We start from the raw sequence: 12,700 nt of genomic DNA, 5'->3' as shown, positions 1-12,700 counted from the left end.
AAAATAAGTATTTAGCACCCACAAACAAGCGAGAATTCTGTCCCTCACAGACCTGTTACTTCTTCTTTAAGAAGCTCTTCTATCCTCCACTTGTTATCAGTAAGACACATCTCCACACCTTCAAACAGTCAGACTCCAACCTCCACTATTGCCAAGACCAGAGAGCTGTCTAAGGCCACAGGGACAAAACCCGCGAGAATGTTATGTGGTATAAACGCCACTTGCCATGTTTGGAGGGGGAAGAATGCTGAGTTGCATCCCAAGAACACCATACCCACTGTGAAGCATGGGGGTGGAAAAATCATGCTTTGGGGCTGTTTTTCTGCAAAGGGGACAGGCCAATGAAGGAGTGGCTTTTAAAAAGCATTTCAAGGTTCTGGAGTAGCCTAGCCAGTCTCCAGACCTCAATCCAATAGAGAATCTGTGGAGGGAGTTGAAAGTCTGTGTTGCCCAGCGACAGCCCCAAAACATCACTGCTCTTGAGGAGATCTGCATGGACAAATTGGCCCAAATACCAACAACAGTCTGTGAAAACCTTGTGAAGACTATAGAAAACGTTTGACCACTGTCATTGCCAACAAAGGGCATATAACAAAGTATTAAGATCAACTTTTGTTATTGACCAAATACTTATTTTCCAAATAAATTCTTTAAAAAGACAATGTGATTTTTAGTTTTTTTTTCTCATTTTGTTCTTTACAGTTGAGGTATACCTATGATGAAAATTACAGGCCTCTCTCATCTTTTTCAGTGGGAGAACTGGCACAATCGGTGGCTGCCAAATACTTTTTTGCCCCACTCTAAATGTTGACTTCCACTGAGTATTACTGTGTAACACAATCCCCCAATTTCAATTTAAAAATTGTAGTTTTTAATGCGAAATCCACTGCAGCTCCTGATGCAAATCCAGCCGACCCTGCACCTCCTATACCTTTCACTCCTTGAGCAAAAAATCCAACTCCAACACCAACTGCAGCACCAACAGCAGTAGCAACTCCAGCACTAACTTTTGCAGCAGTTCCACCAATAATGGCATCCCAATTCCCCTGAGTAACCTCGTTCCTTCTTTCTGCTTTGTATCTTGCTTCTTTGGCCGTCATCTCTGGCTTTTCTTTCTGAAGTTGTTCCATCTCTGTTTTTATGGCTTTCTCTGCCTCTTCAAACATATTGGTGGTGTAGCATCCTCCTTTTCTTTCAGTCAGATTGTTGATTTCCTTCAGCACCTCAGAGGGATCCTTGTTTCTGCTGTTAAAAACATGATATCCTCCACGGCACTGACTGATAAAGTCTTTGAGATCTGGATGTTTGATTGCTTCTTCTATGGTGTCTTTATTCTCATCATCTTCATGGATTACCAAGGCCATTGTGTAATCAGCTGCTTGTTCACCAAATATCTTCTGAATGATTTTCACAGTTTTTTGTTCTTCTTTGGTGAATCTGTTTAGTTGGATCACAACCAGGAACACATGAGGACCAGGAGCAGCAAAGGAGATGCATCTAACAATCTCTCTCTTCACCTCCTCTTTAGTTAGTTTAGTTTCATACAGACCTGGAGTATCAACTACAGCTAGTGTTTTACCTTCAAACTGACATGTTTCCTTCTGACACACTGATGTTACAGAGGAAGAGGAGGATGTTGATCTAAATACTTTTGCCTTTAAGATGATGTTTCCTGCTGCACTCTTCCCAACTTTGGTTTTCCCAACAAGAACAATCCTGAGGTCGGCTTCTGGTTTGTTCATGACTCTCTGAGCTTCTCTGAACATTTCATTGGTGTAGTACTCTCCTCCATTTCTCGCAATCATTGTGTTAATCTTCTTCAGCAGCTCTCTGACCTGAAAGGGATTTTTGACTGTGTTGTTAAAGACATGATATCCTCCACCACACTGACTGATGAAGTCAGAGAGAGTTTCATGATCATGGATCAAGTTTTTTATGGTGACTTCATCTCTCTCCAGATTGTCACCACAGGTGAACAAGACCATAGTGTAACTTGCTGACTGTTCTCCAAACATATTCTGAATGATTTTGACAGTTTTTTGTTCTTCTTCTGTGAATCTGTTGGCCTGAATCACAACCAGGAACACATGAGGACCAGGAGCAGCAAGGTTGATGCAGCTACTGATCTCTCTCTTCACCTCCTCTTCAGTTTTTCTGGTGTCAAATAAACCTGGAGTATCAATTACAGCCAGTTTTTGACCATCAAACAGACCTGTTTCCTTCTGACACTTTGACGTTACTACAGAAAAACCTGCTGCGGCTTTAAAAGCTTTTTCTCCTAAGATGGTGTTTCCTGATGCACTCTTCCCAGCACATGTGAGTGTGTATTTTCTATTATGTCAAGTGTGTCTCTGGACTGCTGAAGGAAGCTGGGAAGTAGAAAACCCATGCAAACTCCAGGAAAAAAATAAAAAGATCCCAGAAGGATTTGAACCAGTAACCTTCTTACTGTGTCAATTATTATAGATCATGATGTCAAGACACCATCTCTCCCTCACCCTTCAACCTCTGTATGACTTCCTCTTCATGTGCGCCATATATGATGATACCTACAGTATAGTAATATTTAACTGTTTAGAGACTCCAAACCAGTAGGTGCCTGACTTCTGTCACCCCTGTTACATCAAATTAAATAAAGAAAAGGCACACAGATACTGTAATTTTCTCAGTTTCAATATTTGATGTGTTTTCTATGTTCTATTGTAAATAAAATCTGGGTGTTAGATTTTCTAATCATTGCAATCTGGCTTTATTTAGATTTTACAAATATTTTGGAATTGGATGAAATTGGATCAAACGAAGAAATAAAGTCTTGGTAGATTTGATAAGTGGACCATTAATCTGAAGCGGGGTAAAGAATCATGTTTATTAGTGAACAGAACAAATGTTGAAGGAGACGAACAAGAAAACACCTTGCTTCTTTTGTTCCTCTGTAGTTTTGTAGAAAAACTGTTCAAATCTTTTTTTTCCCACTTCTCGTGTCATCAAGAAACTCCAGATGACATTAATTGAAAAACAATTCTGTTCCTACGTTCTTCCCGACTCTAAGCTTTAATAAAAGAAAATAACTTTTCAGTCAAACTTTTCTTTTAACTTTTGAGAGTTGATGTTCATGTTGGGCATTTCATGAACCAGCTTTTGGATTTGTAGACTAAAATTCTGATTTGAATCACAGTGTACAAAGTACCATTAAAAGTAGTAATAACAAAGAGAAATTGTTAAAGGGATAGATCAAACAAGGACATAAATTAAAATAATGACTAGAATCTGATACATGTTTGGTTTAATAAGTGGCTGTTGACTTTTATTTGCCTTTATATAAAATTAATGTTATAGATTAGTATTTTTAAATGTACTCACCAGGACTAGTGTGTTTGCTGGCCATGTCTGTCTTTTATTGGCAATTGATGTGTGATTTTGTGGCTCTGCTGATGTTCTGCTGCTCAGCAGTTTCCTCTTTATCGCTCTGCAGTGTTGGAACGTGTGGAAACGTGTCTGAGAAGTGGGGCAGAAAGGTGAGAAGGACACAGGAACAGCTAGTTGTTAGTTACATGTGATTCAAGTTGAATTACTTTTGTATGAAAGAAGAGTTCATATTTTGTGTTTGGTGTATTGAAGAAAAAAGGAGAGCTAATCTCAAATCCTAGTTTTTTAGCCTATGTAATTGTGGAGATCTGAGTATTGACAGTTAATCACAGACTCCGTATTTAATATTGATGTTTCTATTGCTTTCACAAACCTGCATGAAGACCCTGTCTGGGACATTAACTTTGTGACTCAAACTAGGAGTACAGTGGCTTGTGCCACCCTGAATGAAAATCGGCATTATATATGCCAGCTGAGGGTTTAAATTCTTATTTTCCATGTCATCATATTTCTGTTTGGCTTTTGAATATCCATCCATCCATTTGCTACTGCTTATCCTTTTCAGGGTCACTGGAGCCTATCCCAGGTGTTTTAGGGCGAGAGGCACGGTACACCATGGAGAGGTCGCCAGTCTGTTGCAGGGCTGACACATAGACAGAGACAACCAAGCACACTCACATTCACACCTATGGGCAATTTAGTGTTTCCAATTAACCTAACCCCTCTAACTGCATGGAGAACCCACACAAACACGGGGAGAACATGCAAACTCAGGACCTTCTTGCTGTGAGGCAACAGTGCTAACCACCATGCTGCCCACGGTGGCTTTTTAATAAATCAAAGAAAGAGCATATCAAGGGTATGATATCTGACCAGGCATCCAGGGCAACGCCCAGAAGCTAGGCAAATACTTTCTCTGTAACATATCACACAGCCAAATCTAGCCTCCACTCTGTACAACTGAAGAGCATAGCATGTTACATAATGTTACGTTACATATGGCCTAAAATTCATATCTCGATATTATTTAGCTGGATGGTGATACACGATATATATCTCAAGCTTTTTTTAAAGCCATAAAGTAAGAACAAAAAGAGAGTTCTTAGTCAAAGCTGTGTCCCAGATCTCACACAGGCACTTTTATTAACATCCAGCGTAGATGTACATGAAAAAAACAACTCAGAAATAAATTATCAGCATTTATTAAATAGTAATGCTCCATAAATAAAATAAAACAATGTTGTTTTTGTGCATAAAAAAAGCTCACAATTGTGCAGTCAAAATGTAGCATTAACGTCATTTTAACGAGCTTAACGCTACCAGCACTAAAATAGTAATGTCCAAATGTTTTCTTTTACCGACCAGCTCCTCTTTGATAGCTGCCGTGTCTATCTTGTTGCTGCCTGCAGGTGAAGCGATGGGGGATGGGGAGTTGTGTTCAGTGAAGGAGTGAGGCGGGGCAGAGTAACGTTGCATAGAGACAAAAGTGGACGAAAGAGAGGAAAACTTTCAGCTCCACGAGTATAATTATAACGTGACAGAACAGAGGGCGACACAAACAGCACACAGGAGGAGATCAGGTCAGAGTGGACACACATGGGGAACACAGAACCTGGAGGAATCAGGGTGAAGCAAAACTGAATATAAAACACACAAGATGGGAGACTATCAAAATAAAAAAGGAAGTACACACACACAGACACATACAAACTAAGACACGTGAACCTGACATTGGGACAGAGGAGAGACATGGAGACATGATGAACTAGGTGAGACCAAGGAGTAAAACGCACAGGCACAGGCACAAAACACTGAGATGAAACTAGGATGGACTAACAGAATGAAATTAGATGCAGAAAATACAAAAGTAAAGACCAACTAATACAGAACTAGAATATGAAAATCTCTTGAATCCAAAAGAATGAGTCACAACACAAACTCATAATCTGGCTCAAAGACCCAGGACCATGTGATATAAAGACTTGCACAGACATTCATACATGTACAGTGGGGCAAAAAAGTACTTAGTCAGCCACTGATTGTGCAAGTTCCCCCACTTAAAATGATGACAGAGGTCAGTAATTTGCACCAGAGGTACACTTCAACTGTGAGAGACAGAATGTGAAAAAAAATATCCATGAATTCACATGGTAGGATTTGTAAAGAATTTATTCGTAAATTAGGGTGGAAATTTGGTCTCAGCAGTTTTTTCACAACTGAACTGGTTGCATCAAAACACACAGTTGGGGGAGATTTTTTTGACAATGTCTTATAAACATGCATCTGTGTTTGACTCCAGTAGTGACAGAAAAACTTGTCCAGTCCAATATCTCGGATGATACCACTGTGAGGAACACTATATTTTAGCAATTGCAGAGATGCAATGGGGTCCTTATCTCCTAATTCCAAGTCTTTTCTCTCTTGTTTGGCTTTTCGCAGAGTGGCCAAATTTGGAAGGTGGCTTGGCTCAGGATCTCCAACATCCATCAGATCTGACCTCCATACAGCTGGTTCCATTCTGCCCTCACACAGCTCTTTAGCGATCTGTTCACCCAGGTTTCCAGACATGAACCGCTTGGAGTGGACAGTGTGCAGGGAGAAATCTGTATTTCTCATGAAACACTGGAGCACCATTGGACTATTAATTGCTGGCTGTCTGTCACATGACATTTATAACTGCCCATGACACTCCTTACAGTCGCCTCTGATGTCCAGATAATTATTGTTGACAATTGGATGGACCTTTGCTCTACGGAACACAAGTGTACATGTATTTTTGATCTTCTTCCATATAAGATCGTTGATGATATGAGTCCAAGTGCCAGGTTTCAAAATTGTGTATTCCCTTTTTTGGGTAGGAGAAAACTTGTCATTGTATTCAACCTTTTCAGGAATAAATTTAACCCAGTCCTCAAAAGGGACTTCTAGTTCAAAAGCTTGACAGTTTTCTTGTCCAGGAGAAATGCAATGTGAATCTAACTCTCCTTCACTATTACTTTCCTGATCACTGATTTCCAAAGCTGACCAGATGTTGTGTCTATTTAGCTTCACAAAAGTGTACAGGGCCTTTGCTGACATCTTGTCTTCTAGCTGCTGACTCAGCTCTTTCCAGACTGATGCAGCTGGAGTGGCTATTTTGCCATTTTGGACTATGGCCTCTTTTGAATTGCAAAGAACTGCAAAAATGGAAACCTTGTCTACAGATGGCTTTTGAGGCATCTAAAAAGAAAAATACACTATGATTATGATGGAGCAAAACGTGATTTCTGAACTATATATACAGCCAGGAGCAACCCCTCCCCCAAGCTCTCCACCAATCTACACTTTCATATTTTGTGGAATTATTGTTTTTAAGATGGAGCTATTGAATTTGTGAGTTTATTAAATTGAGTCTGAGTATTTAACCCATGTACTGTACAGCACTTTAGTCCAGTGTGCTACATGTTTTAAAGTGCTTTAGAAACTTTTTTCTTGGACATTTTTGAAAATGTTTAACATTGAAAAAAAATCCTTTTGATCCAGACAGTTAGCTATATCATGTATTAACTCAGTAACTAAAACCTCAGTATTTTAAAGGTAAGCTTACCTTGTTCAGAAATCAGATGAACGCTGTTCTAAGAATCCTTCAGACACAGTAATGCCAAATAATAGTTTTTTTCTGCCAGAAAATGTGTATTTGATGCAAAAGACTGCTAGCTTGTTCGTTTCTCAAAGTGTTCATGGGAGTGTAAAATGTTCAAATCTAGTTTTCAATAAAGTTTTTGCATCGTGGTTTTATGAACAAAAAGTGATTGAAGTAAAGAAATTGAAGTAAAAAAAAAATACACTCATTACAAATTTAGCTGAGAGGGTTTTTTTTAACAGAACTTTATTGAACAAGTGAACACACAAAGTGAAAGGTCATTTGAAAAAGACATTTTTCAGCAGTAAACCATAACAAATGTTAATTTTACCTGCACAAATCAGCACAAACGTAGCACTAAAAAAGTAGACCATTTTGGCCCGTTTTGGAGCAGTCTGGGGGGATGGTGACCTTTGAATGACCTATAAAATAAAGTTTAATATCTCGGAAACCGTAGCAGCACAAACGCTAATTTTACCTCCACAAATCTGCACAAACGTAGCACTAACCGCTCTGCCTATTTGCCTTTACGTTTCAAGTGGGTGGGGGGTCAGCTTCACTCTGCTATGTTTCATCTGCCCTGAGTGATTCAGGGGTCTACATTTAAAAATGCGCATGAAAAACTAATAGCAAGGTTTTACAATCATATAGTCTACATAACTAAGTAGTGCTAAGTAGTGTTGAAATGTTAACTCTTGTGACTAGAACTTTCAATGGTAAAACACTAAATATAGTTTAATGCATATGAGGCTGTTGCAGGACCTTAAATAGAAATGTGTCCTACCTGAGCTGGTTGAGTTTAACCAGTTTAATGACATAATTCCTCTTTCATCTTGGAACAGAATCTAAAGACAAGAAGTACCGTATTTTTGGGACCATAAGGCGGTGTAAAGCCAATGCTTTAATAGAGTACAAGCTTCGGGTTCACACAACAAAGCAACTCTACAATTGCATAGCTGACCTAAAAAAGGGGGAAGATAAGAAGTCATTCAACATTTGTTTTTATTAACCTCCTAAGACCCACTGCCCACATATGGAGACATGGTGGTGATGGTAACTCCATCTTCATCATCCGCTTTCCAATATATCCACGAACCCTCTGTGCACATGTACAAACTGTCTCAGCCTCACCTCTGAAACTTTCAAACCTGAGCTGTGCCTGTAATGTACTAATTTCTAATCTTTTCCATCGTTGCCAGTCCAAACATATATAAATAAATAAATGCAAAAAACACTATTCAATGATAATTCTTACGTTTTCTACTTATTAAATACTACCAATCTGAAATATCTTGGAGAAATAAAAAATACATCCTAAACTTGACCTCAGGCCCCATGAGCTTAATGCATTCATTACATTGGCATCTAAATGACAAATATTTCATTTTAAAATTATACCAAAATAGTATGGCATTAAGTAATAAATCTCTAAGAACAAATCTGTGTTCACAAATTTTTTATCTCTCTTGTGTATACTGCATGGGTACTGTGATCCTCTGGTAAATGTAGCTCTAACTCAAGCCAAGCCTTCTCATAGTAGGTTTCCTGTTGAGAGACAAGTAATATGGGAACACACACACAAAAACCTCCAGCAAAGATAATATCTATTTTGAGTAATTATGAACTATTTTAAAAGAAAAAAACATTTATGAATATAAGTAGTAATTAGCTACTTACATTCCACTTCTCTGGGAGGTGGAATTTTTGTGTGTTTTCCTAATACAGGTTTTGCAATATACACGTTTATTTCTCCATGTTCTTTGCAAATAGTGCAAATGTTTTTGGATAGTGCTGAGAATATATGTGACACTTGCAAAATTTGATGTTTCAGTGAATCCCACAGGCTGAGTTCTTTTGTCTTTGCATGCTGTCTCTTCACCAAATGTGTTGCAAGTCACATTATCCATATTCTCAGCCAGTGGTGTGACTGGTGTGGGGACAGGTGAATCTGTCTGACTTAAGTTGGGAGGCGAGGATTTGTAGATATAAAAATTTTACACCATTGACTGTTTTCCGTGTTACTTTTATCTTGTTTGTCCTGAAGCAGACACCGTTCTTCAGTTTGGGCATGATACTAAGTAGGAGGGAGAAAAAAAAGAAAAGAAAAACAACTTAAAATACAGTCATAATAAAAAGCAGTTGAACAGATTAGCAGAATGTTTAGGTACTAGTTTAAAACAGTACCTACATTACTAACTACAACCAACTGTACACCTGACATTTTAACATGAAATCGTGGATAAATACAGAAATTACTTAAGTAATGTCACTGGCAAAATCTTTAGTCAATTACAATGTCATGTCAAAATGGCTAACGTTTAATTTTTAGCAGTTGCACCCACCAATTCACACATGTTAAAGCAATATGAGTAATAAATGAATGTTAAATTTATCCAGCTAACTTCAGTATTAACTATATGACCAAAAACCACAAAGTGGAATGAATTGGTTGGACTATATGAATAATAGCAAATTAAGCTATTAAAAGGCCAAAAAAATGCTTTAAAAAGGCACATTGGAACATAGCTACTTTAAAGGAAACATTAAGTCATAATATAAATACCATAATAATTTTCCACACACTTAAGATGTTTAATGTTTAGACACACCCGTAATGCAGTCCTCTAGCTGGATAGCGTTAAGGAGCAGCCACGTGTAGAAAGAAAAGAAAAAAAAGCTTCCGGTTTTGTGGCATCTTTCAATCAACAGTCTATTTATTTGGTCCTTGACAAAAACAAACATAATCTGAAACCTGGGCAAGTTGATGAATTAACCTAACCAAGGAAGAAAAAATGGCAGATTAGCTTGGGTAAAAGACCAAACGATGTGTCCTGCTGGTAAAGTTTCTTGGCTGCCATCCCTCAAGATTTTCTCCATTTGAAGCGATGAATTATCAGGGACTGTAACATCTAGTCACAACACCATACAACACCATACAACACCATAGTTTTCCAGTCTTGGATGGGGAGTACTGCTGTCCAGAGTTAAATCCAGTGTGCCTAAAGAAGACGTAAAGGACTTTATTTTCTGTGTGTAGTTCTGCTTTCATTGAAATTACTTTGGATGAATGTGACTTACATGCATATTCTTGCACCCTCTTTATCCTTGCAGACAAACAAAATCTTTACAGTACTGCTGTTAAAACTCAGAATTATTTTGATCTCAGTTGGTAGCAAGTTATTAAAGGTGGATGGAGTTTATGTACACTATAAACAAAATAAAGGGTTTGTTAAGGTGTAGCGGAAATACACATTTCCTGCTTTGGCAGGAAAATGTGAACATAAACAAAACAACAGGTGTTTGTAGCCAACATGAGTCTAATTAAGGGAAAACTCAGAAAATACTGAAATGTCACGGAGAATGTTTGGTCTGGTAATCCTTCAGTAATGAAAGTAATAGCTCATACAATACTATACCATTAGGGGGAGTATTTCACTGATATATGACTGTACACGGTGGGCCATTTCTATAGATACACTGTAATAACATGGGAATGGTTGGTGATATTAAAGTCCTGTTTGTGGCACATTAGTATATGTGAGGGGGCAAACTCCTCAAGATGGGTGGTGACCATGGTGGCCATTTAGAAGTCGGCCATCTTGGATACAACTTTTGTTTTTTCAACAGGAAGAGGGCCATGTGACACATCAAACTTATTGGTAATGTCACAAGAAAAACACTGGTGTGCTTGATTTCAACATAACTTTATTCTTTCATGAGTTATTTACAAGTTTCTCTTTGTTCGCAGCCATTGACATGTCGAAGAGGTTAACATGTGAGGAGCGGATCAAAATCGTGTTGATATCTGGTGAACGCAGTAACCGGGTCATTGCAGCAGATTTCAATGCAAGACACCCTACGAGACCACCCATCTCCCATGCTACAGTTAGCAAACTGCTTGCTAAGTTTCGTTAAACTGGTTCAGTGTTGGATTTGTCAAAATGTGGATGCAAGAAAACTTTCACTAATGAAGAAACATCAGTGGCTGTCGTAGCTTCATTCAGCAAGAGCCCACAGCGTAGCACTCGCAGCATTGCACTGGAGAGTAGCATTAGTCGAATATCCCTTCAGTGGATATTAGCTACTCACAAACGGCACCCTTACAAACTCCAGCTACTGCAGCATCTCAATGAGGTCGACCCAGATCGGCGCACAGAATTTGCAGAATGAACAAAACAAAAATTGGAACAGGACCCTCAGTTCACGCAGAAGATTTTGTTCAGTGATGAGGCAAACTTTTATGTGAATGGTGAAGTGTATAGGAATTTCTTTTACTTATGTATTAATCACATTATTTTATTGTATAATGCCTTGGTGCCACTGGATTTTAACATGTCTCACACTCATACAGTAAGCCAAATGGTGGGGGTCTAGTAAGGAAGTTGGGGGAAGCAGACAACTCCACAGGAAGAATCTTTTGTCTCTTTGATGACTTTGGGAGGTAGCAAGGGAGTGTGAACCTTAAGGTGTGAAACGGCTGTGTACTGCCTTTCGTTCCTGAAGAAGGTATTTAATTGAGAGCCATGCTAGGTTCAGGTGAGACTAGCATGGTCATGTAGGTCATGTAGGCTCTCCACCAACTTGGTTGTCTGTTCTTTGTGCTTTGATTAAAGAATGTTAGCTACCGCTCACCGCTTGTCTGCAGGCTTTAATTAATGGAAAACTTCCACAACATGAAGTTAACAAACAAAACCACTGCTATTGGTCTGACACTAACCCACATTGGATGGATCCCTCCAAGACTGTTGGAACAACAAAAGTGATGGTTTGGTGTGGTGGTATATGGGGTACAACGATAGTGGGTCCATTCTTCATCAATGGAAACCTCAAGGCCACTGGATATTTGAAAATGCTACATGATGATGTGTTTCCCTCTTTATGCACTGAAGCTGGCACGTTCCCTGAGTTTTTCCAGCAAGGCCAGTTGAATGGCCCCCAAGGTCTCCCGATCTGACCCCCTTAGACTTTTATCTTTGGGGTCATCTGAAGGCAATTGTCTGTGGTGTGAAGATGTGCAGATACGAGATGTGCAGCACCTGAAACTACGGATACTGGATGCCTGTGCTGGCATTTCTCCTGCGGTGTTGCTATTAGTGTGTGAAGAGTGGGAGAAAAGGGTTGCATTGACAATCCAACACAACGGGCAGCACATTGAACACATTTTATAGGTGGTCAGAAACTTGTAAATAACTCATGAAAGAATAAAGTTACGTTGAAACCAAGAACATCATTGTTTTTCTTGTGACATTACCAATAAGTTTGATGTGTCACATGGCCCTCTTCCTACTGAAAAAGCAAAAGTTTGCCCCCTCACATATACTAATGTGCCACAAACAGGACTTTAATATCACCAACCATTCCCATTTTCTTATGGTATATCCATATAAATGGCCCACCCTGTATATGTTACACCCTCTGAGTTGGATACTTGGATATGTCCACATATGTGAGCTGTCCTGGGTTCAAATTACTTTGGACACAGACGAGCCAAGGTGGCATTTATGCCAGTTACTAGTTCTTACTTATTTCACACGAAAAAAGTATTAAGCTGCTTTCACATAGAAAGCCTGATGTTCTGAAACCCACTCCTTTCTCTGGTTTGTGCTGTGGAATAACGATGTCCTTTTGGCATTGAGCAAAATGCAGCCTTTCGGCTGCTTTTAGGGGTCATCACAGCAGTTCATCTGCCTCCTAGCATCCCTAGCATCCTCC

General features: G+C 39.1%; 1 protein-coding gene across 1 annotated transcript; it reads right to left on the bottom strand.

Annotated features, from left to right (window-relative positions):
- Positions 1-128: 128 nt before the first annotated feature.
- Positions 129-6,000, bottom strand: LOC113013817 (GTPase IMAP family member 8-like). Its single transcript, XM_026155002.1, has 3 exons — positions 5,864-6,000; positions 932-2,331; positions 129-169 (listed from the first exon to the last, which is right to left on the bottom strand). The coding sequence occupies exons 1-3, from the start codon at positions 5,998-6,000 to the stop codon at positions 129-131; spliced, it is 1,578 nt and encodes a 525-aa protein (XP_026010787.1).
- Between the last annotated feature and the right edge of the window lie 6,700 nt (positions 6,001-12,700).

This window comes from Astatotilapia calliptera, chromosome 3, assembly GCF_900246225.1.
Source record: "Astatotilapia calliptera chromosome 3, fAstCal1.2, whole genome shotgun sequence".
NCBI classification, from domain to species: Eukaryota; Metazoa; Chordata; class Actinopteri; order Cichliformes; family Cichlidae; genus Astatotilapia; species Astatotilapia calliptera.
This window is presented reverse-complemented; position numbering and strand designations above follow the sequence as displayed.

Bases quoted from the DNA above. Each gene is read 5' to 3' on its own strand.
- LOC113013817 (XM_026155002.1), bottom strand. From the start codon at position 6,000: ATGGTGCTCCAGTGTTTCATGAGAAATACAGATTTCTCCCTGCACACT. The intron at 2,332-5,863 runs GTCAGATCTGAT...TTGACATAATAG, and splicing joins ATGGAACCAGCTGTATGGAG to AAAATACACACTCACATGTG. The intron at 170-931 runs GTATAGGAGGTG...CTGTGGCCTTAG, and splicing joins TTTTGCTCAAGGAGTGAAAG to ACAGCTCTCTGGTCTTGGCA.